At 35.6% G+C, this 25,174-nt stretch overlaps 2 protein-coding genes across 4 annotated transcripts in view; one reads left to right on the top strand and one right to left on the bottom strand.

The window, feature by feature from the left end:
• Positions 1 to 1,823: 1,823 nt before the first annotated feature.
• On the bottom strand, positions 1,824 to 10,149 carry Nipsnap (protein nipsnap). The gene is made up of 5 exons (XM_069829265.1): positions 10,006 to 10,149; positions 9,643 to 9,825; positions 9,402 to 9,564; positions 7,442 to 7,709; positions 1,824 to 3,325 (listed from the first exon to the last, which is right to left on the bottom strand). Exons 1-5 carry the CDS (start codon positions 10,077 to 10,079, stop codon positions 3,177 to 3,179), a joined length of 837 nt encoding a protein of 278 aa, XP_069685366.1. The 5' UTR covers positions 10,080 to 10,149; the 3' UTR covers positions 1,824 to 3,176.
• A 14-nt stretch (positions 10,150 to 10,163) lies between these two features.
• Positions 10,164 to 25,174, top strand: part of APC7 (anaphase-promoting complex subunit 7) — a 38,432-nt gene continuing 23,421 nt past the window's right edge. For all 3 annotated transcript variants that reach the window (XR_011332719.1, XM_069829263.1, XM_069829264.1), the window contains exons 1-5: positions 10,164 to 10,502; positions 17,468 to 17,690; positions 20,143 to 20,324; positions 21,274 to 21,386; positions 23,803 to 23,986. Coding sequence is in view for 2 of the 3 variants with exons in the window: in XM_069829263.1 (XP_069685364.1) it covers positions 10,434 to 10,502; positions 17,468 to 17,690; positions 20,143 to 20,324; positions 21,274 to 21,386; positions 23,803 to 23,986 (771 nt within the window). In the remaining variant the exon portion in view is untranslated. The remainder of the gene's footprint in view (positions 10,503 to 17,467; positions 17,691 to 20,142; positions 20,325 to 21,273; positions 21,387 to 23,802; positions 23,987 to 25,174) is intronic.

The raw sequence follows: 25,174 nt of genomic DNA on the forward strand, positions 1-25,174 counted from the left end.
AGACTTTTCGTTCTGTTATGTATTTGAAATTTATAGTTGACATTATGGTCCTATGAATATATTATTTTAGCCCAAAAGTTAAATTTTATATATTTTAACTGATGAGATAAAAGAAACAATTTGTAATGACTGACTACATTTCAGCAGTCCTCGATAAAATAATTTCAGTATTATTGAAATGTATATTAAGCTTAATCAATTTTTCTTCTCATATGTCTGTTCTATCCGAATCTGAAAATAGTTATAGCCTAGATCATATATACCCAGATTGCTCGGTATTACAGGTTTTGACGCTAACAACTTTTGTCAGGTTTACTATGCTGCCATCTACTTGTTACATAAGGAGTCACGTCATAACTCCCATTTGAATTGCATTAGCGACTGTACTGGCATTTCGTGTTTGTTTATGGCATACTGGTGGCGATTGTTCTCTTCAAAGTGCAACCGATATTAACATGTTGTTGCTTTCTAATGCCAGGCGTTTGACAATAAATCATATGACCTCTTGCACTCCAATATTTTTCAAAGATATTATCATGGCCAGCCACTGAAGCACAGATTTTGAGGTGTTCCGAATCCATTTCTTGGTTTGAGTTGCACAATGGGCAATTAGGGGACTGATATATTCCAATTCTATGCAGGTGTTTGGCCAAACAATCATGGCCTGTTGCCAATCTAAATGCAGCTACAGACGATTTTCGTGGTAAATTGGGAATTAACTGTGGATTATGATGCAGAGAGTTCCATTTTTTTTCCCTTGAGATTGAGTTATCAAATTTTGTTTGTTGAAGTCTAAGTATGTAGATTTAATAAATCTTTTCACAGAGTAACATGTAGATTTAGTAACAGGTCTGTAAGTAGCAGTGCTGCCCTTCTTTGCTAAAGCATCCGCATTCTCGTTTCCCAGGATTCCACAGTGGGATGGTATCAATTGGAATACAGTTCTTTTATTGAGTGATACTGAGAGAGCATTTTAGTTATTTCTGCTGTTTGAGAGGAAGGTGTGTGTTTAGTGACTATTGATAGAATAGCTGCTTTGGAGTCTGACAATATAACTGCATTCTTAAATTTACTGATGTGGCATAGAAGATTCCTGAGACTTTCACTTATTGTAATGATTTCTCCATCAAAACTTGTTGTTCCATACCCAAGAGATCTCTAAAGTGAGAAGAGACAGCACGTAACACCTGCACCGGCACCTTGTTCTCTGGAGATCAAGGATCCGTCAGTGTATAAATGAAGCCAGTTTTGTGGGTGAATAATGTAATATAAGAAATATAGAACTGTTAAGATTTGTCCAGTAATAATATAAGGATTAATTGTCTCTAAAGACAATTGTTTTAGTATTTCAGTGTTTACTTCTGATTTCAGTATTTCTTCTGTTAAATTTAGATTATATTCTATATTTAATAGAGTTAAAGGGTTTGGTTTAATCTGTAAGTTTTCTTTTAAATTCGGGATATTGATTTTCTGTTTTAATTCTTGAGCAATGGATATGAAACTTTTTTGAGTTTTCAATCTACAGAGAGGACTGTATGAATGCCAATCCTGGTAATCTGATAAGTTTTTCATATTGCCTGATATTAACATAGGAATGAGCAATCTATATGTGATCTGGGGTTATAGTCCACACTTGATTCGAATTTAATATTCCTGTCATATGTTAGGTTGACACTGACAAAAGCAGGAACAGAACTCTGTGACTCTCTCTTCTTTTGTTATTGCGAAGTAGTACAGAGACAGTGAGGCATTTACAAACATGCTCCCTCCTCAATTGACGTGTGTTAAGGTTGTTCGTAAAAGGTCTAACAAAAAGACACAAGTGGACTAGACACCATTCAGTTTTTATTGATCTTATTTTATAGTAACAAAGATTTGTGTAGAAAACATGTACATGTGTTTGTGTTCACCTGACTCTGTAACAATTATTATCTACTACATAACATGGCAATCTCCACATTTCTAATTAAAAATAACCATTTTTATAACAGATTTCATTTCAATTGGTAACAAGAGTTTCAAAGTAAAATATCAAGAAGAAATATTAATGCTGTTTCAAGCATTTGTAAAATGACTACCAAATTGAGGATTATGCTATTCAAGTTACGGATATACATTATCACTAAAAATTCATTTGTACATAAAATTCTGTTCCCATCTCTCTTTTGGCAAATCACAACTTCGAAACATTAAAATAAAATTACTTTGTTTCCACTGATTAATATCTACTAATTCCCTGATTATTTACAATGCATTAATATGGCCACCGTTATCAATGTTGTTCCTTAATAACAGGAACTCTATAATAATGATACAGCAGCAAAAAGAAATGTATAGTACACTTATCTAACAATCCCACACTCAAAATGCTCTCTCCTTCGGTACAATGTTAATTTTATGTCAGTGTTCTTTGTATTGGCAATTCTGTATACAAAATATAAATGGCATCTGTCAATATGGACCCATCGAGAACATGGGGACTTCTGTATCCATAATCACCCTGCTAATTAGTTGTGATTCAGGACAAGTTTGTAAACTGAACTGCAAGGTAAAAGTTCACGGTCGACTGGTACTCACACAGATCGCATGACAAGTATTTGGCTATTTAAATGTTTCTTCCAAGATAAACTACAATATGCATTTTTCAGTTATTTACATTTTGAAGAGACGTGGGATTTCATGATTATATTATTTTGCACTTCACACTGTAATGCAGCATAATCTAATCTATTCAAAATACCTGAAGAGAAAAGACAGATTATGACGACACTGAAAAGCAATGGTCAAAACATTTGCTAGCTACTTCTCTAGGTATGCAACCAGCATTTCCTCCCACATTTAAAGGGCAGTATCAAACAGGATGATAATATTAAAAGTGTCATATTGCTGAGACAGTTATTTCTTTACAGTTACCAACATAAATATGAAAGGTACTGGAAATCCAAATAGACTTTTACCATAACAAAATTGTATACTTATTCACAAAATAAAAAATTATTCTTTTACAAATACACATTTTCTGACGAGCAATATGAAAGGTTCCCTCCCTTCCTTTCAGAATGACGTTTTACTCTTGCCTTTACAAACAGGATAAAAAAATTTTGTGATAATATTTTACCACAAAATTCAATACTATCTCAACAGAAGGTCCCATGTTGTCCTGTTGATGGTATGGTCTACTGCGTGGGAGAGAACGCGGTGGGGGCCAGAATGCGGGAGTGCATCTCTCTGATGAGTGGGACAGTGTAAGCTACGCATTCATCCCAGCCTGGTGAGCGCCATGCGGCTTCTCTCGTCTCCTTGCGCGCCTGTAGATCCTTGTAACCTGGAACAAAATGGTATGACATGTTGGTTGGTTCTAAGCACTACAGCCCCTTTGCATTTTACATTTTTAACATTAAAAAGGCCTAAAATCATAATCAACTTCAGAAGCTTATTCATAATCCCTTTCGGTATTATTCTGTGCCATGGATGATTTATTAGGTCGTCTCATAAGTAATGTCGGATTTTTAAGTTTGGTGTATTGTAATATAGTTGTTGTTGTTTGCTAATGCCAGGTGTTTGACAATATAGTAATATACATTACAAGAGCGGTATGTTGACGTTTTCATGGTCGAGGAAAAGGTTGAAAAAGCGAAACGTAGTTGAGCTTTTTTAATTTCCGAGAACATGAAAACAAACATACTGCTCGTGTATCGTACATTATTTTGTGCGAAGATCGTTTATTACATACCTGAAAGACGAATTTCTAATTAGTTGCAATGAAATCTCCATGTTGGTTTCTGTTTAATGACGGCAACTTCAGAAAACCAAAATATCTTTCTTCAACATTGTTGCTATAAAATGTTTTATGTGTTTACTATACTCCAGCAGGCCGTGATATACGTCTGTCTCCCCCCCCCCCCCCAGTCTATAAATGCGAACTTAAAACAAACGGTAAGGTTATGTAATGATTTATTTTTCATTTTAATATTTTAACAATATTATTTATATAACATATTGCAGTAATAACATCGGCATCTGGAATCTTGTTGATTTTTTCACGGCTTCCTTAATGTTACTTGTAACAGGAATGCAATAAGTTTCGTGGAGTAGTAGACTTTACTTAATTTTTGCAAATATTTAAAAACAATAATTAACATTGAAATTTAGGTGAAATTGCAGTGGTAAGTTTCAAATTTATAATTATTACTATGTTAAACGTCTCTAAAAATAATATGTTAAAAGCCTAAAGCAGTAAAATGAATGTCGCGCTTAAGCGGTAAGAAGAGGGAAATTGTTATGTGTCTTACGTTGGTAATACTGAATGTGGTATTTCACACTTACCGCGTATTGGTTCTGTGCGGAAAACAAGCAAATACGCACGATCTCGCACAAAAGTCATTTGACCTCTTGCACTCCAATATTTTTCAAAGATATTATCATGGCCAACCACTGAAGCACAGATTTTGAGGTGTTCTGAATCCATTTCTTGGTTTGAGTTGCACAATGGACAGTTAGGGGACTGATATATTCCAATTCTATGCAGGTGTTTGGCCAAACAATCATGGCCTGTTGCCAATCTAAATGCAGCTACAGACGATTTTCGTGGTAAATCGGGAATTAACTGTGGATTTTGATGCAGAGAGTTCCATTTTTTCCCTTGGGATTGTGTTATCAAATTTTGTTTGTTGAAGTCTAAGTATGTAGATTTAATAAATCTCTTCACAGAGTAATACGTAGATTTAGTAACAGATTTGTAAGTAGCAGTGCTGCCCTTCTTTGCTAAAGCATCCGCATTCTCGTTTCCCAGGATTCCACAATGGGATGGCATCCATTAGAATACAATTCTTTTATTGAGTGATATTAATTGAGAGAGCATTTTAGTTATTTCTGCTGTTTGAGATGAAGGTGTGTGTTTAGAGACTATTGATAGAATAGCTGCTTTGGAGTCTGACAATATAACTGCATTTTTAAATTTACTGATGTGGCATAGAAGATTCCTGAGACTTTCACTTATTGCAATGATTTCTCCATCAAAACTTGTTGTTCCATACCCAAGAGATCTATAAAGTGAGAAGAGACAGCACGTAACACCTGCACCGGCACCTTGTTCTCTGGAGATCAAGGATCCGTCAGTGTATAAATGAAGCCAGTTTTGTGGAGGGTATCTAATATTAATTGTCTCTAAAGACAATTGTTTTAGTATTTCAGTGTTTACTTCTGATTTCAGTATTTCTTCTGTTAAATTTAGATTATATTCCATATTTAATAGAGTTAAAGGGTTTGGTTTAATTTGTAGGTTTTCTTTTAAATTCGGGATATTGATTTTCTGTTTTAATTCTTGAACAATGGATATGAAACTTTTTTGAGTTTTCAATCTACAGAGAGGACTGTATGAATGCCAATTGTTTCCTGGTAATCTAATAAGTTTTTCATATTGAATCAGTGCTTTTTCTTCTATTGTCATTTTGATGCTGTTAATATTAGTGAGGAATCTCATAGAATCTATTTCACTCCAATATGAAATGAGTACCATCAAGGTAAAATTATCCGGAGGTGATAATGTATGAGTTCAGAGTTGCTTCTAAAGCTGCTGCTGCAGTTCAAAGAATATATGAAGTCGAGGATGAAGGTGTCAGTAGTTGGCATGTAGCACAATGGTTCCAGTATTTCAATAATGGAGAAGAAAACATTAAAGATTTACATCGTCCTGGAAGACCTAAGGTATGAAATAATAAACGCAGAGTTTTGGAAGAAAATCCACACAAAAGTACTTGATGGTTGTCAAAAGAACTTGATGCTTCAGAAGATACAATACATCACCACATTAATCAATCAATCAATCTTCTTAATGTATCCAGCTGTTCGCTGACAACATAGTCCACTGTAGTTTATTCAGGTTTTGTTTTTCATGAGAAATGAGGAGTATTTTAATCAGTGTTCATTATAGATGCCTGTTGCTAGTAGCCAGAGTTGGAGTGTAGTCAATAATATACTGCAGGGCTGTGTCTTCTGCAACTGGTACTGATGATTTTAATTTACTTCTTTTGTGGTTTATGGATGGACAGTATAAAAGAATGTGTTCCAGATCTTCATCATGATTATTACACCACAGACAAGTAGGATTATCAGAAATGTGAAATCGGTGTAGGTACAATTGAGTGACAATGTGACCTGTTCTGGCTCTTGTTAAAAATGTTTGAACATGTCTGGGCAAGTTTTTGTACATTTCATTAAGATGCTTAGAAAATTATATGGAAGTTGTAGATGTGTACCTCATGAATTGACCCTGAACAGGCTCGATGCAGGGTGGATATCTGTCATCAGTTTATCGCTAATCTGATGGAAGGTAGATTTATCAGGAGAATTGTCACATGTAATGAAAAATGGGTATATTACAACAATCCTCACACCTCAAAACAGTGGCTCGATCCTCATCAGCCTGCCAAAGGTTCGTCAAATAAAATTGGTTCAGCCCCAAAGTAATGTTATGTATCTGGTGGAATTTTGAAGGTGTGATTCACTGGGAGTTTGTTCCAAATGGACGTGCAATCGATGCGGATCTTTATTCTCAACAGCTAGAACAAGTTCATAAAATTTTGAGAGAAAGGTAATCATCATCATCATCCTCTTATTGTGACCTCCTTTCGGAAGGTCGATTCCAAGTCTCTGTCTGCCAAAGCTTTTTTCCTGTTTATTTCATCCCACTTGTAACCCCATTCTTGTAAGTTCTTTGAGAGAGAGGTACCTGGCATTAGTTAATCGAAATAGAATTTTCTTGCAGCAGGACAATGAGACTGCATACCACTCAAATAACCATGGAAAAAAATCCAGGAACAGGGGATCAATTTTTGTATCCTTGTGTAGTAGAAGTCTGCCGCCTGGGATTCGAATCGGTATGACAAATGTCTCATTTCTGGTGGGGAATATGTTGAAAAATAGTGCAACAATTGCTGTATCTGTTCCAATAAATCTTTCCATGAAATTGTCCTGTTTTTCTGTAAATGACCCCAAGGAAAATCACTTTCTGGGCGGCCTCGTAATTGCAAAATTTGTATAAGCACTTGTTTTGACATTATTAACATCGTGGGAAAAAAAAAAAAAAACTTTATCTGCCCCCATGAAAATGTTTGCTCATTAGTGAACTTTTTACAAAAGATCATTCCCTAAACACGACAATATATCTTGGACTATTTTCATTGCTACTAAACATTCAATCATTCTGAAAAAATAAGAAATATTTTCTTTTGTTTTACTCTGTCATAAATTTCACATTACTTTTCATAATACTGGTATCTAATTTAATCATCACTAAGAGACATTGCCTAAAAGAGAATACCTGAGTAATAATTTATATATTTATACATTTACGTTAAAAGTTAACTATTCAATTTTAAGTTATTTCAATGTAATGTCTTAAATGAAATTCAATTAACAGAATATTGATGTACTTCCTTACACCACACATGATGGACATTGTAGAGTCGACCAATCTGTGAAAAAAAGGCTGCAAAAGCCTCATCATTGTTTCTTCTGTAGTTGATAGCACGTGCCCAGTTGTTACCCCATTCAATCATTGTTCCAGGTTTCAGACTGTAGCTGCGCATCTCGTAAAGGTTAGGGCCTGACCGGGGCTCAATTGGTGGCCAGTAGCTGAACGCCAGCAAGTATTGAAGATGACGCGATCGTAGCAGTTTTCCTCTTTCGTTTTTCAGTGCTACAAAATCCTGCAAATTTTCATGCAAAGTAATTTAAGTATTCATAGCAAAAATTATATTACAAACAAAATTAATAGGCCTAAACTATTGTTTTACACTATTACAGTAACAGCAAACAAATTAGACTACATGTGGTTCTAGTGCATCTGTTATTATACAGATAGGCCTACTATAAAAATCTTGAGAATATGTATGGTAAGACTTTCCTGTGTTAAATTTCCGAAGTGATACAGTGCTAAAAGTTGTGTAATCAAGATGTATGAAAAATCTTGAATTTAGTATGCTAGGTACCAAAATTACCGAAGAAACATACGCAAAATACTCGTATTTTGTTTTTGTTTAAGGATTCTGCTTAAATGTTGCAAGAGAGACTGTAAATAGTACTCTGTACAGCTAAAATGTTTTAATTAATTATTTTGAAGCATATATGGCTACTCAAAAGACAGGATACACTGCTAAATATGGATTACATAAAAATTTAAAACATCATTTTATTGACAAAAGAATGGGGTATAACGTCACGACATTTTGATTTTAGTTGTTGCATGGTTACTTTCACAAGGGTTGTTTAAGAAAAGTAACTTAACAAATCAGAGTTAATGAAGCTATTCGAGTGTGGGTTATTGCATTATTATTATTATTATTATTAGGCTGAAAGGATCCCCCCCCCCCCGTGCAAGATGGCTAATAATGATTAATGACTGAAGAACAAAATACCATCATACAGTATTTACATTTCAGGTACACTGAAATAAATCCCACATTGTTTGTAAATTAGCTTTTTATGCGAATTTTATGGGAATATTCGCCAAACTGGTAACTAACTATGGCTGAGCTGTGAAATCAGTTGAGATGGTTTAATATGTTACTGAAATTACATCTGGAATTATATTATCATGGTGACCAACATTACAAAGTCAATTTAGCAATAAGAAGAAATGGATAAATCTAAATGCATATAGGAATGAAAAGGAAAATAGGTGAAATGTCACAAGCCAATTTTGCAACAGCTAGGCCTATAATTAGTTAGGTACTGGTTTGGCGAACATTATCATTTTATTTTTAACAAACTTTCAGCAATTTCAGAAGTATACCGACTTTTGAATAACTTCATATATTAAATATGTAAAATTATTGCAAGGAAAATAGCGACTTCTGACAGTTCCATAACGTCTATTTTTGAACTCCCCTTTACCCGCTATCCACATTGGCCAGCCAATAGAAACTGAGCTCGTCACTTGCCTTTCCGACGCCACAAGGCAAGTGAAGAATGGCACTGCCACATAAATCCTTAATTCAGTTATAATCGTATTGTAAACTCTCCGCGCTTATCAGTAATGAATACAAAATCTCTGCTTGCCTGTCTGCCTTCGGGGTGAGGGAAGGGGGAATTCTGCTAGCTCCAACACCAAGCTCTGGTCCTGATCTTCCACGTGTTTCACTAAAAAGTCAGAAGTCGATTCTTTCATTGCAGTAGCAGTAGTAGTCTTTTCGTGTGAGACCCAGAACATTTCATATTTGGGCTATTAAAAATAAGGCAACCTTCAGACGTCTATAGTCCCTTCTACAAATTTTCAGTGGTGGTTTCCTTCTAAGCCTCTTCAATATCACAGAATTTAAATACCAATTATATGAGCAAGACACAAACTTTAGGCCTACTTATTCAATGCATATTAGGTATGGTACCGGTAGTTAACTTACCTGGTTTTTTAAAAGTTGTTTCTTGGCATTGTCAATACTGGCGAAGCCACCTGTGTAACGCCACAAATGTAAGGCCTGGTCTAGATCTCCCAGCTCTACTGTCCAACTTGCAACTAATTCGTAGTTTAACTTGTGGGCATGAATCAGCTGCACAGTCTGTTTACTAAACATACAAAAAATATATATCATTCCTTTATTCGTGCGATTAAAATATACTGAAGGTATTAATGCTATGACTTACTAGTTTTCCAAATACTTGTCAGAAGAGTCTGGTCGCATATTATGGGTTTGTAATTCATAGATAACTTCTTTGTCAGACAATAAACGAGAGTGTGACTCTTTAGTTGGCTCTATGCGACGCACCAGTAACTTGCTGAACCACCCCTCGTTGCTGTCTTGAACAGATGATGTTGTTGATAGGAACCTGTTTCACATGAGGAACACAACTTAATAAATACTAGAATCAGGGTCCCTTGACCTTCCATGAAATGTGCCAATCTTTATTTCTACTCAGATAGTAGGTTATACATTTCATTGCAATTTGAATATGTCCATATTGTAAAACACATAGATATAAATCAATGTTATTTAAATAAAGCTCTACCTATGAGCAAATGGAGATAATGAGGCAGTTTTAGTAGAATAAAGATTCCTTAATTTAGCCAAAGTGGCCGCCATGATGGTGAATGACGTCAAATGCAATTGAACACCATCGCAGTATACCCAACATTTACTTCTCAATGCCTCCTATTAATCTGGTGAAATTAGGGAAATTTATTGGGGCAAGTAATTTGGGAAAAATAATTTGATTTAATCAATTAATGTGACAGTGATTATTAAAATGGCGAATATATCTTTAATTAAATATTCAATACTTTGTTTAAAGTAGATATACATTACATTAGAAGTCATTAATAATTACAGTAAATCTTTTGCATACGAGTCCTGCGACACATGAAGATCGGGGAGCGTGTGAACTGTCGTATACAAAGAGTTTGTTTTAAACACTATAAACATTGAAAACTGTTTAAAATGACAGGAATATTTGATCAGATAAAATTGCTGTTCGAACAGCAGTTATATACAAATGTAGTGTCATTGGTAAGCTTTATTATTCGAAATGTGGTGTGTAGTATACAATAATAAGAGGACTTGTAAAGTAGCTTTACAACAAAATGCTATATATAGGTTATTCACAACGTTGATTAAACTGTATATGAACTGGTCAGTTAGCCCCTATTTTATCTTTTCGTGAACTTGTAGGGGTTTCGAATTAAAATGCGACCCATATTGTGCCTGCATTCATAGGCGTTTTATCCAATCTACACGAAATGTAGATTCCTAACCTTAATGTTACCTTCGTTACTAACAGAGTGCATTTGGTAATGCATGGATTTTATTACGAAATATTAAATGACAAATCTTTACAATAGCGTTATCAAAGGAAGGTGGATAGCACTACGGTATAGTGTGAGAGAGAGGGGTTTGGGTGGGGCAGTGACATTCTTAGACAATTGTGAGTATATGCAAGGCATACCAAAAACCTAATCTAACACTGCTTCTACCTTACGAAAAGCCGCCTTTTCTCTGTGATCACTAAGGAACAATGTTGCTGACTGAAGTGTACGGGAAGTTGCCAAATAGTAAGTTAGTTCAAAAGACGCTAGTTTCCTTATTATCAATAGAGAAGAATTTATTTTTATCGCTACGGGGTGCTGAAAAAATCGCTAAATCTCTATTTGAGCAGTAGAAAAGTTAAAATAATTTGTCGCCGAAAAGTCTTTAAAAGTCGCCAGACTTTGCGACAAAATCGCAAAATTGGCAAACTGCTAGGGAAACTCACGGAAATGAAATGTGCTGCTCCTCTCTACCTCTTACCCTTCCACTTCGACGGTGCGATCCCGCCTGCCCGCACCTCGCTGGCGGCCCTCACTTTCACAGCAACTTTCCATCCTTATTTCGGTGCAAAATTGGTACTGGGACTTAATTTTTCTTTTGTTTACGGTACATATGACTTGACTAGGAACCTAGTACGTAACGTGGTAATGCAATTGTAAAGAAATACTTATTAAAATATAACGCTTCTCCAGTAAAATAATGCAGTAATAACTCAAAATACCAGTATGTTATTTTTCAGAAAATGAAAACTTTTGAACAGGAAACAGTATAGGCCTAAATAACAGAAGATTTTTCTTATTTATTTTTATCTAAAAGTTGAAATACATATACATCAATGTTTCATCTGGTGCACTAAAAGACGGTGTTCACACTTATGGTCATACTGCACTGTTTCATTAGGGGTGCGATAATGATTAAGGCCCGGTCAGAACGCGGACTGTCTGCGCGGACGGGAGGATCGCAATCCGCCACGGACTGAGGAAGTCAAACAGAACGCGGACAGTGCAGGACGAACCAGTGTGGAAACAATTGTTGCCAAGTGCAGTACTCATCGTATTTTCTCGATTTGTTTCTAAATTTGTTTGAAATTGTACTTTTACTTTCGTTTTTTCTCCTGGATTTAACATGTCCAGCAGCTCCTCAGATGAAGAAGAATTGCTTCTTCTGTTCGCTTTGAGCCGTTTATCAAAGCGGAAAAGTAAAAGGAAGTGGATATTAAATAAATGAAAAAAGAGAGGAACTAGGCGAATTTCATAGACTGTGTAATGAACTGAATTCGTTTGAAGACCGTTTTTACAACTATTTTCGAATGTCTAAACAACAGTTTGAGGAATTACATAGCCTTATATAACCAAAAATATTGAAAGTGACAACACACTGGAGGAGACCGATTGGAATGAAGGAAAGACTAGCGATCTGCTTGAGGCAAATAAAAGATTTTCGTTTGTATTTTAAACTGTATTTATTACTAATCAACTGAAAAATAAGTATGAATATAGAAATGAAAACACGACTCAGAAAACAGTATTATTTCGTAGACAAAGTTACTATTGAAAAGTACTGTTATTTCCCTCTTGCAGTTTATTTACGAGCTGCAGTACGTTTTCATACAAATCTTTTGCAGAAGAAACTATAAAAGGTAAAGGTATCCCCGTAACATGCCATGAAGGCACTTGGGGGGCATGGAGGTAGAGCTCCATTCTTTCCATGACCTCGGCACTAGAATGAGGTGGCGTGGTCGGCACCATGCTCTGACCGCCTTTTACCCCCGGGAAAGCCCCGGTACTCAATTTTATAGGAGGCTGAGTGAACCTCGGGGCCATTCTGAAAGTTTGGCAACGAGAAAAAATCCTGTCACCACCTGGGATCGAACCCCGGACCTTTCAGTCCGTAGCCAGCTGCTCTACCAGCTGAGCTACCTGGCCGCCTGCAGAAGAAACTATAGTGGCAAAAAACCTAATGACATCGGAGGTGTGGTAGCTACCTCCAAGTCAGTATAATTAATTTCATTGGAAGGATTATGTATATAATTAGGATTATCTAATCACGATGAGTTGGTTGAAAAAAAAAGGAGACGATGGAGGTGGAGTCTGGATGCCGCAAATCATATAAATAAGCATATTCCTGCATAAATTCAATTAATTTTTGCTTTTCATCGACCATTTTCTACGAGATGTCCGCCACGAACTCTGTGGAAAAACACAACTCCCTATCAGTCTGCCGCAAACCACACCAGACTGTGGCGTTGGGCCGTGCGCTATTTGACTAGGATGATGCATTCTAACGTAATACAGAGTTTGCGGCGGATGGTCCGCCAAGTCCGCACAGATAGTCTGCAATCTGTTTGACCGGACCTTTATTCGTAACATTTCTGTAGAGAAAGTGAACAGCAATAATAAACTCACCTCCCCTCCCACCAGGTCTGTGATTTCATAAGGAGTCATGGACACTTTATTTTATTTGAGAGTCACAAATAGGGCCTACTCCAAAAAATTGATGTAGGCCTAAGTGCAAACTTTAGTCATGTTTTGTTATGGCACGTCGTCTGCCATGTTCGAAGTCATTGCCCCTCTACAGTGCTGTGTGCCTTGCCACACTGCCCTCCTGATCCTCATTATTGTTGTGGGTAGAGGAAAGTAGCAGCCTTGAAAAAGGACTAAATTATTTTTACCGCCAATATTATCCCTTCCTCTTAAATCATATGTCTACCTAGCATTCACATTAATTACAGCATTGATAACATTACCTCCTTCCATTTCAAACATTTCCCCTGGACCTCTCGAGCCAACTACATGGTATTAGGAATATCTGAAATTGTTCAAGCAACTGTCACAGTGGTTCAATAGAAGCGTGTGTGACGGTGAATTCAAGGAAGATGGTTCGAGTAGAGTCTATACTCGTATTTCTGGCAAGAAATTTATCCTGATAATTAAAAAGTTGTGTATAATCGTACCTTGTGATTGCAGGAACATCACACAGGGATTGAAAGAAAGATAAGAGTTCTGTTGAGAAATAATTAGGGAAAAGTGAAGATGAGGTGAGAAGACAGTTCAGGTGGAGTAGATGCAAGTGACATCTAGCAAACAAATTCATTTACCTTTAGTTCTTCCATTTTCTCACAAATGGCTATCCTCCCTGCTATCTTTTTGCTCATTATAACCCAGGGTTGCCAAATTTTAGATCTACCAAGGAGGGACATTCTTTTATCATAATATAGGGTATAGTACTTACGTTTTGTCTTAAAGAAAGAATGATATGAATATAGGCAGAGTTGACATTTTCATGACTACAAAAAAAAAAAAAAAAAAAAGGAATAAAAGTATCCCTTTATATACAGTAGAAGAAACTAATATGAATCTCAAAATTGAAATTTTAATGAAAAGAACATATTGTAGATACATGTTTCCAAGTACAAACAATATTTATCTGGGTGTAAGTCACATCACGTTTCTCTGGCATCTTTCTGAAGGGCTTGTGGCAATAATATGTTATGCCAAACTTAATGACTTAATAGGACTTCTGTATCAGAGATTTCCCCAGCTGTTTTTTTGTATCAATTGTAAAGCACAAATTCCAAAAATATGGCACCAGATGTGACAAAATATTTAAATTTTAATGTTTATTAATTGATAACAATGACATAAAATTTACTGATACCTGAATTCGTATTCATTTTGTGCCTTAGCATATTACTGCTCCAAATCAATAATTTAACATACCGTACAGTTAGCTATACATCTTCAGAGCTTTCTACATACGTATTTATTACTGGACTTTAGCATTTTCGACAAGCTTTTTTCTATTCTCTTTGCCATGCATTTGTGATGAACGTCTCTTTTTAAAATGTTTAAAAATATCATATTCATCACCGAATTTGCTGTTACAAAACTTACTTGCCAAAATATTAGTTTTTTTTTTTTCAATATGAAAACCTACATTGTTAAGAAAATTAATTTAAATTTGTTTTTACAGTGAAACCTGTTCAAATCGGAACCTGAACTATCCGGAATCCTGTCTATTTCGGAACAATTTATTGGTCCCGGCAAAATTTGTATGTATTATGTGTAATTTTTCCTGAATAAAACGGAAACTGTCCAACGCGGAAACGGAAACTGTCTGCTACTGTTCAAAACAGAAACAATATTTTGGACATACACTATATTTTGTAACTATATTTTGAAACTGCGTGTAATTTCAAGGAATATACGAAATATGTAGGTCACTAAGATAAAAACAAGTTTTCTTTGCAAAATTCTAGAGGGTACGAGGGTGTGTTGGCCTGTTGGTCATAAATTTTATTACCCTGTTGACTAGGCAGACGAGTCCCTTCAAAGATTTTCAATGCTTCATACCCGTATACTGTCGTAGCTAAACAGAGCACGAGTGTAGTGATTTTCAGGTAAAAAAAAAAAAAAAGTTGCATGAAATGTGGCATTAACATTAAGTGATGAAGTAAAAGTTATCGAGATAAAGGAAAATTAGAAACAAAGTCTATGTGAATTAATGTTGAAGTACAGTTGTGGAAAACTCAGGTGTGACACTTTAAAAAATAAAGATCATAATGAGTGAGTGGCGTACGGCCAATATTGGTGACACAAAAGGAACCAGAAAGCAACTGTTTATGTGGAAATAAATGAACTGTTGTGAGAGTGGGTTCTTCATGACCTTTCAAAGAGCATGCCAATTTCTGGATCTATTCTGCAAAGCAAGCTATTGAACTGGGAAAGAAATTAAATAAACCAGAATTCAAGGCTTCTAATGGATGGCTCCTAGTCCAATTAATTAATAATGTGCAGTGATATGCAGTACAGTATTAGAGTATAGTGTTAGATATTAAATAGAATGAGATTAGTAAACTTTAGTAATGCTTGATGACTAATGAGTGAGTTACGATAATATTTATACAGAAAATGAGATACTAACAAGATGATTCGCCAACGTAATAAGCGACAGAAAGCTGATTTAATGGTCGAGTGTTAAACGGAATATTTTGTACTTCTTGCAGTTTGCGGCATGCCATTTTGTTTTTCATGTATATGAATGACAAAATATTCCATTTTAATGTCACACCTGAATAATACGGAAACCTGTCCACAACGGAAAAAAAATTAGGACCATGTCACTTCCGTCTTGAACAGTTTTCACTGTAATTACTTTGGCCTTGGTGAAAATAGTTACTAGGTAACGATAAAATTATACAAATGACGTTAATTTTCTAAAGGAGGACTTTTTGCGTCCTGCCTCGAATTGAAGCGGGACTTTTATATAAAAATTTGGCCATGTCCCGCCAAATCGGGACATCTGGCAACCCTGCTATAACCCCATCTTTCCAACGTGGCCCGTTAGTGAGTTCAGGGATGGACTTTATGGTGATTCACTTTCTCTAAAAGTTTTACCTTTCTTTTTCCTCTCAGTAGACACAATTCGCCATCTGTCATGTATACTTATACATTTGTACACGCACTGTCATTGTTTTATTCACATGCTAGTTGAATGTCTAATTCTTTTGAAAAGAGAGTGCAGATGATAAGTGCCAAAATCTTACCATGTATGCGGGTGTGCATATTTTTAAAGAAATATTAGTCTATTTGAATGTTATGAACAGATAGTGGATCTTCAGCCCCAATACTGAACGTTAGATGTACATCAGTTGCAGGGATGTCACTGAACTCATTGCTACTCTTCCTCAGTACGCCAAGGGACATGACGTCTTATCGCTGTGTAGGGACCGAAAATCCGTTGTCCAGTTATGAGCATTTTATTATTATTTTCTGGTAATTTTAAGTACTTTTTATCAAGTAGAATTAGCCATGTAAGATTTATCTCCCAAATCATTTGGTACATACACAAATCTAAGTATCCAAATCTGTTATTTCTGAACAAATTTGTATACATTTTCTTTCAGTCGTAGTTTTATTTTATTTTATTTATTTATTTTTTTTGTAATGATGAACCTAGCTGTAGTTCGTGATGGGTTTATTTTATAATTTGTTGATATGACATATACATATCTTATTTCATCAGTATCAAACATGAATAAAATTAAAATAAACACCGTTAGCACACCACTTATTTAAAGAAATAGCAATGCTATAGTCCTGTCGCTCTTATTTCCGGCAGCCAATCACGTTGCAGGTCGGCTACATTTAAACGTGTGTGTCTTGTGATTCGCTGATGAAGACATTATGCTTTTCCTAAGGCTCGATAAATACTTAATATAATCACCCGCCATTTTTGCTCTTTCGTTGGCGATCACAGAAATAACACGAGGATGTTATTTGCCGCTCAGTTATTTGCTGAATTACAGTGCGTTTGATTTATTATCATAGGAGCTACGACATGACAATGTTTAACGATGCGGCAAATAGATTCCTCATCTGGTAGCTCGCAACGAAAGAACAAAAATGGCGAACAGTACTACCTACCTAGACTTTATAGAGCCTTCACTTCCTAAGATGTAAGCAAAGAGGAGGAGTCACGCCGGGAATAACAGCGTCGCGACTATAATAGCAATTTGACAATATAAAATTTAAAAAAAAAAAAAAAAAAGGTAATTTTTGTTGATAGCTAGAACACTTCATGGCTTAATGAAAGAGAAGAAAATGGTTGAGTTGCCAAGTGTAATAAGTATTTGTTTAATTTAAAATGTTAAAATGCTTCAATTGCAGGCAAGTCTGGTTCTTTCTGTGAGTGATCACAATCCTGACATATTGACAGCACCAGCCAAGTTCCAAACATATGTATATTATGGGGACTCGCTGTTTTATCTTGGACAGTATCGCAAAGCAGAAGGAATGTACCGCAAGGCTCTTCAGTTTAAGAAGTCTCTTCTCAAATCCAAAGGAACTACAAAACCACAAGACAACCAGAAAGAACTCATGCCAGATATCGGTAATAAATTGATGTTTTTGTGTGTGCTTGCGTGTATTAAGGGAGGAGAAGGGTGAAATTTAGGCCACTTTTTTTTTTTTTTTTGCAAGATATAATCATTGAGCTTTCATTTGCCAAATTTTATCAACAGTAATCTGTAGGTTTTGATTTATCTAGAGAAAATCAAAACTCGAGCAGAATTTAATTGACTATTACACGATTAGAAGAAAGTAGTCTATATAAAGATTAGAAGAAATAAAGTACTCAAACACAATAAAATATTAATTGACTTACAAGTACTAAGGGGAAGAGAAGGCCTGATGGCCTTATCTCTACCAGGTTAAATAAATTAATAAAATACTAAACTGTCTTGAAAATGTATTATTGTACCATTTCATCATTACAAATGATAAAGATGCAGGTTTCTAAGAACACTGACGCAGATTTATACAGAAATAAGTTTGTAAGAATTTTTTAATTAGGCCTAATGTCGATTTTATTGTTATGTTTATGCAAATGCCCAATTTTCTCGGAAACTATAAATTATAGAAGGATGAAATTTTAAACACATCTTGGCAACAATATAGTAATGAAAGGGACGCACAGTAGGAGATGTACGTCTATTAGTTTGATTTTTGATTAGAAAAAATATTTTACATAAAAAGTAACGTCCACACCTGTGGAGTAACAGTCAGCGTGTCTGGCCGTGAAACCAGATGGCCCGGGTTCAAATCCCGGTCGGGGCAAGTTACCTGGTTGAAGTTTTTTCCGGGGTTTTCCCTCAACCCAAAACGAGCAAATGCTGGGTAACTTTCGGTGCTGGACCCCAGACTCATTTCACCAGCATTATCACCTTCATATCATTCAGACGCTAAATAACCTAGATGTTGATACAGCGTCGTAAAATAACCCAATAAAATAAAAATAAATAAATAAAACGTAACAAAATAAAATCAACTTTGAATAATTTCGAGGAAAAATTGTTCTAGGGCCGGGTATCGAACCCAGACCTTTGGATCTGTGTCTGCTAGAGTTCCTGGATAGCTCAGTTGGTAGAACGTTAGTACGTTTAACCAAAGGTCCCGGGTTCGATACCCGGCCCTGGAACAATTTTTCTTCGAAATTATTCAACTCACCTTTACAAGGAGATATACCTGAAAGCTCGATTTGCATAATACACGTCTCTGTTCATTAACAGAAAACCACAATTCAAATCACACAGAGTTTGTGTGCACTCAATGTTGGTTGCTTGATGGTTGTCAGCCCACGTTGAGGTCTGTGGATATAGAGGGAAAAATTGGATCGGTGTGTGGTAGAGTTCCTGGGTAGCTCATTTGGTAGAGCGTTGGTACGTTTAACCAAAGGTCCCGGGTTCGATACCCGGCCCCGAAACAATTTTTCCTCGAAATTATTCAAATCAACTTTACAGGGACTTATACATGAAAGCTCGATTTGCAAAATCAACTTTTTAAAAGAAATCATACATTCTTACAACTTGTATTTTTTTTTTTTTATAGATCTGCGTCCGTTTGCTTAGAAATCTTGTACCTTTGTCCTATAAAAATTTCAGTATGATATCTTCAGCAGTTCCTGACGTAATAAGTCATTAAATAAGCAAATTTAACATTGGTGGTATAGGGTAGTTAATATTCCCTTCACTTCGGTGTATGGTAGCATTCATTAGTACTCTCAGTCGAAGTCTCGATATCAACTGGTATTAATATCTTATTACTCTCTTACAGATTGCTCTAGAAACTAATCCAAAACTTTCAACTTCTTCTGTTACAGACCAATGAGTATTAAAGGCGTATAAAGCTATTAGACGATTTAAAGTGCACTAAAGGAGCTCCTTGCTTAGATCATGTGTCATTCTTTGTTCCTTTTTTGAAAAAAGAGTTAATGTTGCAGCTTCTGTATCCAGTAATAAGTTAAAGGAAATACAGGTGGCAGAAATTTACTTTTATTGATTTATTTCATTGTCAGAATGTGAGCACCCATTGAGAAAATTATTGTTTTTAGAATAAGATTTTTGGTGCAAATCAAGCTTTCAGGTATAACTTCCTTTAAAGTTATTTGAATAATTTCGAGGGAAAAATTGTTCAGGGACCGGGTATCGAAGTTATACCTGAAAGCTTGATTTGCATAATACACGTCACTGTTCGTTAACAGAAAACCACAATTTAAGTCACACAGAGTTAGTGTGCACTCAATGTTGGTTGCTTGATGGTTGTCAGGCCACTTTGAGGTCTGTGGATATAGAGGGAAAAATTGGATCGGTGTCTGTTAGAATTCCCGGGTAGCTCAGTTTGTAGAGCATTGGTACATTTAACCAAAGGTCCCGAGTTCGATACCCAGCCCCAGAACAATTTTTCCCTCGAAATTATTCAAGATTTTTTATTATTCTCAGTACATGATGAAATACCCAAAAGTCTTTTTCTGTATTATCTTACTAATTAAGTCTCTTGTTTTCCAGATATTAAGTATCAAATACATGTATGCCACGTCAACTTGAAACAAAACCACCAAGCTATTGTTGTACTGCAGTCTATACCTGGGAAATTGAGGAATGCAAAGATTAATATGGCACTAGCAAAATTGTACCAGCAAGGAGGAATGGAACGGTCTGCCATTACATCGTACAAGGAAGTTTTGAGGGTATGATTATACCTTGAATGCTGCATTATTATAATGTTATGTTGGTTATTAAAAAAATTAACTTATTGGATGTGATATAAACAATTTTAACATAACATTTTTCTGCTATTTAATCATGACATACTATAAAATATCAAGCAAAATAGTACATTATGCAACGAGCCTATAATGGTAGTAATTAAGACGTGAGTATGTTTATGAAACGATCGCAAGCGAGTTTCATAATTTTCATACAAGCGTCTTAATTACCATTATAGTCAAGTTTCATACGACTTTTTATGCTCGACCATATTTCTAACTTGAAATTATTCATATGTATTCATGTTATTCTTATCTGACTGAGGAGCGGAACTGACCTTGTGCAATACCTCGTAAATTGTGAGATGTGCGCAGACGCGAAAGTATTGATTTTTTCCAAGAAGCAAATGTCGACATTGACCTTGATATAATCTAGAGAGTAAAATAAACATTAATCTTGATATAACCTTGAAATTGAATTAGACATTGAAAAACGAGATGACAAATTTAATTTATTTGAATATTATTTACAATTAACGCTAATTAATAATCTAATCTCGCGCTAATTATTAATCTAATCTCACGCTAGTTGTCTTTCGATTGCATATCCGAGAATAATCGATACTTGTGCTTTCATATTGCTACAATGGTATTTTCTGATTGGTGGAACACCTGAACTTTAATGAATAGGTGTACTTTAGTGAGGTCCATTAAAGGGCTGCTACCAGGTGTATAATTACTACATTTCGGCATGGTCGAGCATAAACATATATAAAAGTTCTTTAGTCTTAACTGAATGAGATGTATTATAAACTGAGATTAGTTGACTCAGAAGGTATCATTTGAGGCTTACATTTGGGAGGTCTCAGATTCAAACCCCATGGCCGGCCAAAGTAACTTGAGTTTATTTTTTTTTCTTATCTGTATGTAGGAATGTCCCTTTGCGTTGGAGGCAGCAGAGGGTTTGCTGAGTCTTGGCGTAAAAGGAATAGAAGTGAATGCTCTGGTATTAGAAGGGGCAGCCAGCTTTGGAAATATGGACTGGTGAGTTTATGGCATGGCACGTCCTCAGGTTGCAAATAGAGGAGACGGCCTCCAGATATGGAGGGTAGCTGCGAATATATTGAATAAGCAGTCGTGGACAGTCGATTAGGAGTGGTCCTCCAGCTTGGGGGTTGGGCGAAGGGCTAACAACCCATCACTGTTAAAAAACAGCTTGTTATGAAACCACATAGTAAGCCTTGGAATGGGACTGATTCTCTGGCACGACCACAGCATACCTTTGGGGATTACTGCCTCTTACCTGTTTGCCTATCATTGTTTCCTCATGTCAAACAAAACAAAGTCGGCTGCAATCATATATAACCAATGAAATTCACTATTTTGAAGCTGTGGTCGTATGAGAAATGTAACATGCGAGATACAAGTACGAAATCCCCACGTTAGTAAACGCATGTTAATTTTAAAGAACCAAGGCTTGGTGGAACAGTCAACTTTTAAAGATCTCGTTAAAATTAAACTACCAATTTGTTGAAAGTCCAAGATAACAGAGAGGGTTAGAATTGAACGGGTTACATCAGCTGCTTGTCTGTGCGGATGACGTGAATATGTTAGGAGAAAATCCACAAACGATTAGGGAAAACACGGGAATTTTACTGGAAGCAAATAAAGAGATAGGTTTGGAAGTAAATCTCGAAAATACAAAGTATATGATTATGTCTCGTGACGAGAATATTGTACGAAATGGAAATATAAAAATTGGAAATTTATCTTTTGAAGAGGTGGAGAAGTTCAAATATCTTGGAGCAACAGTAACAAATATAAATGATATTCAGGAGGAAATTAAACACAGAATAAATATGGGAAATGCCTGCTATTATTCGGTTGAGAAGCTTTTATCATCCAGTCTCCTGTCAAAAATTCTGAAAGTTAGAATTTATAAAACAGTTATATTACCGGTTGTTCTTTATGGTTGTGAAACTTGGACTCTCACTTTGAGAGAGGAACATAGGTTAAGGGTGTTTATTAAAATATTTGGGGCTAAGAGGGATGAAGTTACAGGAGAATGGAGAAAGTTGCACAACACAGAATTGCACGTATTGTATTCTTCACCTGACATAATTAGGAACATTAATTCCAGACGTTTGAGATGGGCAGGGCATGTAGCATGTATGGGCGAATCCAGAAATGCATATAGAGTGTTAGTTGGGAGGCCGGAGGGAAAAAGACCTTTAGGGAAGCCGAGACGTAGCTGGGAAGATAATATTAAAATGGATTTGAGGGAGGTGGGATATGATGATAGAGAATGGATTAATCTAGCTCAGGATAGGGACTGGTGGCGGGCTTATGTGAGGGTGGCAATGAACCTCCGGGTTTGCTTAAAAGCCAGTAAGTTTGTTGACAAGTTGTTTGTGCTGATTTAAAAAGCTTGGTGAAACTGGCCATAGATCTTAGCTGTTGATGTGTTTAATGATTTAAACAACACGATTAAAAGAGGAAATTAATTAGAGCTCTGTACCATATTAAATTTGTGAAATTAGAATACAGACAAACTCTGATTTACCACAAACAGCAACTTAAATGTCTCATCATACTTAAAATAAGGTAAGGTTACCAGAATTTTTTCAGTGTCCAGAGACAGATATCGATATATGACAAAACTACCTTTAACATTTCTGTTAGTTTGTCATTCACTTATATTGTTTTACACACTTTAAAGAATTAAAATACTCATTCTGCTTATACATTTAAAATATTAATTCTATGCTCTCCTACTTAAAGTACTTGTGCTTTCAGGAGAGTGATTTTTTTAAGAGCTCTTTTCTGGATCCCAATTCGAGGGAAAAATTGTTCCGGGGCCAGGTATCGAACCGGGACATTTGGTTAAACGTACCGATGCTCTACCAACTGAGTGTGCACTCGATGTTGGTTGCTTGACGGTTGTCAGCTCACTTTGAGATCTGTGGATATAGAGGGAAAAATTGGATCGGTGTCTGGCAGAGTTCCCGGGTAGCTCAGTTGGTAGAGCATTGGTACATTTAACCAAATGTCCCGGGTTCGGTACCCGGCCTCGGAACAATTTTTCCCTCGAAATTATTCGAAATGAATGAATAAATTATTAAATTTAGGGACATTCTGGGGACGAATTTTGTTCAGTGACAAATAGCAAAATTCGAGAACTGTCCCCAGGAAACGGGGACATCTGGTAACCTTAACTTAAAAGAAGCATAATCTAGACCTTCTTTTGGAAGAAATACAGAACTCTGAAAAGACTAGCCTTTGGACAATGAAGCACAAGACTTCGAAACTAGTCCAGTAAGGTAAATACTAATATTAACATGGTAAAGAAGTTTGTAATTTCATCAGGTCTGAAAAGAGTGTGAAAAATGTATAGGCCCTAAGTGTAAAAGAAGTTTTACTTTAATTATATTCATTATTTGTGTCTTTTTACTTGTTCAAGGTTAAATTCGTGGATTAAAGCTCAATTTCACCTTCATAATAGAGAGTATAGTCAAGCTATTTCAACATTCAGGCAACTGGACGATCGTTCTTCATTACGAGATAACCTCAATCTCTTAGTTGCAATGGGAGAAAGTTATTACTACTCTGGAGATCATAAAAATGCTCTTATTGTCTTACAGAGAGTAAGTATTATTTTAACAGTGCAATAAATACATTCAACAATTTCATTCCATTAATTATGTTAGTGATAATCTGTATTAAATTTGTAAAATGATTGCTTGAATGGTGTCTTCCCTGAAAATTCAGTCATTGGCACCAACTTTGTGGATTGCACAATGTTTGCTATGTGGAAATTGGTTTCCTGAGTGAGATGGTATGTTGCATTTGTTCCCCATTATCACTGCAGTGTGAAAGAATGATTAGAAATTGTGGAATGATATAAAAAAAATGTAGGCCTATATATATTTATGATCTGAGAAAAACCCGCCCCCATATTATCTTTATTCAGAATAAATTTCACTTGGATTTGACAGTAACAGTAAAAAATGTAGGTAGTTCTAATTCTTGTAATGATAATGTTGTTGTAGTTGTTTTCTAATGCCAGGCGTTTGACAATAAAGTCTTGCACTCCAGTATTTTTCAAAGATATTATCATGGCCAGCTACTGAAGCACAGATTTTGAGGTGTTCTGAATCCATTTCTTGGTTTGAATTGCACAGTGGACAGTTAGGAGACTGATATATTCCAATTCTATGCAGGTGTTTGGCCAAACAATCATGGCCTGTTGCCAATCTAAATGCAGCTACAGACGATTTCGTAGTAAATCGGGAATTAACTGTGGATTATGATGCAGAGAGTTCCATTTTTTCCCTTGAGATTATGTTATCAAATTTTGTTTGTTGAAGTCTTGTAATGATAATGTAATTGTGTAGGTGTAGGTGTTACAACTGAAGTTCTTAAAGAGAAAATGGATTCTTTGCTTCTAGTTAAGGTAGAGCAATATTCTATAAACCGAAAAAAATAATTTATTGTCTTGACTATGTAATAACAGATCAGGTGATGCACCAGACAAGTTCAAGAAAATGTCTCTGGTTATCAATTAATGTTTTAGTTATGTAGGAATAATAAATAAATATTTCCAAAGCATATAAGATTTTTGTGTATGTTTTAACGAGTCTTTTTTATATAAAAGTACTAGTAGTAGTATCTATTGCCCAGGCCTTCTAGCTTCCCAGTATAATTTAAGAGTCTGAATCCAGAAGATTTGACGCCAAAGCTGGACATTTTCGTAGCTGTTCTTGTTCTTCATATAAAAAGTTATACATATTTTGCATTTTAGGGTCATATTTAGCAATTTTTAGGTGATGTTA

The sequence above is a fragment of the Periplaneta americana genome, chromosome 6 (genome assembly GCF_040183065.1).
Source record: "Periplaneta americana isolate PAMFEO1 chromosome 6, P.americana_PAMFEO1_priV1, whole genome shotgun sequence".
In the NCBI taxonomy this organism is placed as follows: domain Eukaryota; kingdom Metazoa; phylum Arthropoda; class Insecta; order Blattodea; family Blattidae; genus Periplaneta; species Periplaneta americana.

Bases quoted from the DNA above. Each gene is read 5' to 3' on its own strand.
- Nipsnap (XM_069829265.1), bottom strand. From the start codon at position 10,079: ATGGCGGCCACTTTGGCTAAATTAAGGAATCTTTATTCTACTAAAACT. The intron at 9,826-10,005 runs GTAGAGCTTTAT...CATGTGAAACAG, and splicing joins TTATCTCCATTTGCTCATAG to GTTCCTATCAACAACATCAT. The intron at 9,565-9,642 runs GTAAGTCATAGC...TTGTATGTTTAG, and splicing joins GACAAGTATTTGGAAAACTA to TAAACAGACTGTGCAGCTGA.